This window comes from Vanellus vanellus (assembly GCF_965231255.1).
Source record: "Vanellus vanellus genome assembly, chromosome: 11".
Taxonomy (NCBI): domain Eukaryota; kingdom Metazoa; phylum Chordata; class Aves; order Charadriiformes; family Charadriidae; genus Vanellus; species Vanellus vanellus.
The window spans coordinates 6,967,457-6,969,234 of record NC_138916.1 but is presented as its reverse complement, the minus strand read 5'-3'; the positions used below and the strand labels follow the sequence as shown (position 1 = coordinate 6,969,234).

Genomic DNA, 1,778 nt, shown 5'->3' with positions numbered 1-1,778 from the left:
GGGTTGGTTTCCCCTGCCCTCATCCCGCCCCCCCAGGACTGAGGTCTGCCGTGCCCCTTCCCCGTGCCCTTCCTTCTCCAGCCCGGCCCCACGCCCACCCGCTGCCCCGGCCGGGTGCCGGTGCAAATCCTCTCGGACTCACCCTTCTCCCCCCACCCCCGACCCTCTCCTTGTCGCTGCCCTTCTGCAGATCTCCGCGGGTCCCCTAGCGAAGATGCCTCGCCCGGGCAGAAACACTTACAGCGATCAGAAGCCTCCCTACTCCTACATCTCGCTGACCGCCATGGCGATCCAGAGCTCCCCGGAGAAGATGCTGCCCCTGAGCGAGATCTACAAGTTCATCATGGACCGCTTTCCCTACTACCGGGAGAACACGCAGCGCTGGCAGAACTCCCTCCGCCACAACCTCTCCTTCAACGACTGCTTCATCAAGATCCCGCGCCGCCCCGACCAGCCGGGCAAGGGCAGCTTCTGGGCGCTGCACCCCAGCTGCGGGGACATGTTCGAGAACGGCAGCTTCCTGCGCCGCCGCAAGCGCTTCAAGGTGGTCAAGTCGGACCACCTGGCCCCCAGCAAGCCGGCGGACGCGGCGCAGTACCTGCAGCAGCAGGCGAAGCTGCGGCTCAGCGCCCTGGCGGCCACCGGCACCCACCTGCCCCAGATGTCCACGTACAACCTCGGCGTGTCCCAGCCCTCCAGCTTCAAGCACCCCTTCGCCATCGAGAACATCATCGCCAGAGAGTACAAGATGCCCGGGGGCCTCGCCTTTTCCACGATGCAGCCCATGCCGGCCGCCTACCCCCTCCCCAACCAGTTGACTACGGTGGGCAGCTCCATTGGCACGGGCTGGCCCCACATGTACGGCTCCGGCATGATCGACACCGCCACCCCCATCTCCATGGCCAGCAGCGAGTACGGCGCCTACGGAGTGCCCATTAAGCCGCTCTGCCATGGGGGGCAGACTTTGCCGGCCATCCCCGTCCCCATCAAGCCTACCCCCGCCGCGGTGCCGGCCCTGCCCGCCCTGCCCGCGCCCATCCCCACCATCCTCTCGAACTCGCCGCCCTCCCTCAGCCCCACGTCCTCGCAGACGGCCACCAGCCAAAGCAGCCCGGCCACCCCCAGCGAGACTCTCACCAGCCCGGCGCCCGCCCTGCACTCCGTGGCGGTGCACTGACCCGGGCCGCCCGCACGGACTCCGCCGTCCCCTTTCTCCCAAAGTTTCCTCGGAGCTCTCCTCCCTCCCCTCCTCTCCCTCCTTCCGCTTCTTTCCTCCCTCCTCTCTTCTCTTTTCCTCGAAAGCAGAGACAACTCCCCGCGGGAAACTGAGGTTTGCCGTTCGCGTGAGCTGCCTTTCTGCCTCGCCCCTCCAGCCTCGCCCCCCTCCGCGTCTCGGCTTCTTTCCTGGTTCCGAACTTTGTTTCCCGCTCTTCTGAGGCGAACCGACCCGACCCGGCCCGCCCCCTCCCCGCCCGGTAGGAACTGCCATATGCATCACTAGTTTTCCAAAAGTACTTCAGGCGTCTTCGATGCGCCGGGGACCAGGCAAGCCTGGCCCGGCGATGCCCCCGTCCCTTCCTTTGTCTGGGGACGAGCAGGGGTTTGTACAGGACCGACCTTCAGAACCATAAACGGTGCGAAATGGCTGCAGCCTCGCTGCGTGAGAGCGGCGGCGTTTCCATTCTCCAAGCAGCGACCGCTTGGATCTTGGAAACGCCGGGAAGTGCTCTTCTCCTTTGTGTGGGCGCGAGTGCGTGTCCGCCCGTGCGTGTCTCGGT

At 66.2% G+C, this 1,778-nt stretch overlaps 1 protein-coding gene across 1 annotated transcript; it reads left to right on the top strand.

Annotated features, from left to right (window-relative positions):
* Positions 1–214: 214 nt before the first annotated feature.
* On the top strand, positions 215–1,177 carry FOXB1 (forkhead box B1; the record flags this gene model as incomplete). The annotated part of the gene is made up of 1 exon (XM_082488621.1): positions 215–1,177. The coding sequence occupies one exon, from the start codon at positions 215–217 to the stop codon at positions 1,175–1,177; it is 963 nt and encodes a 320-aa protein (XP_082344747.1).
* Between the last annotated feature and the right edge of the window lie 601 nt (positions 1,178–1,778).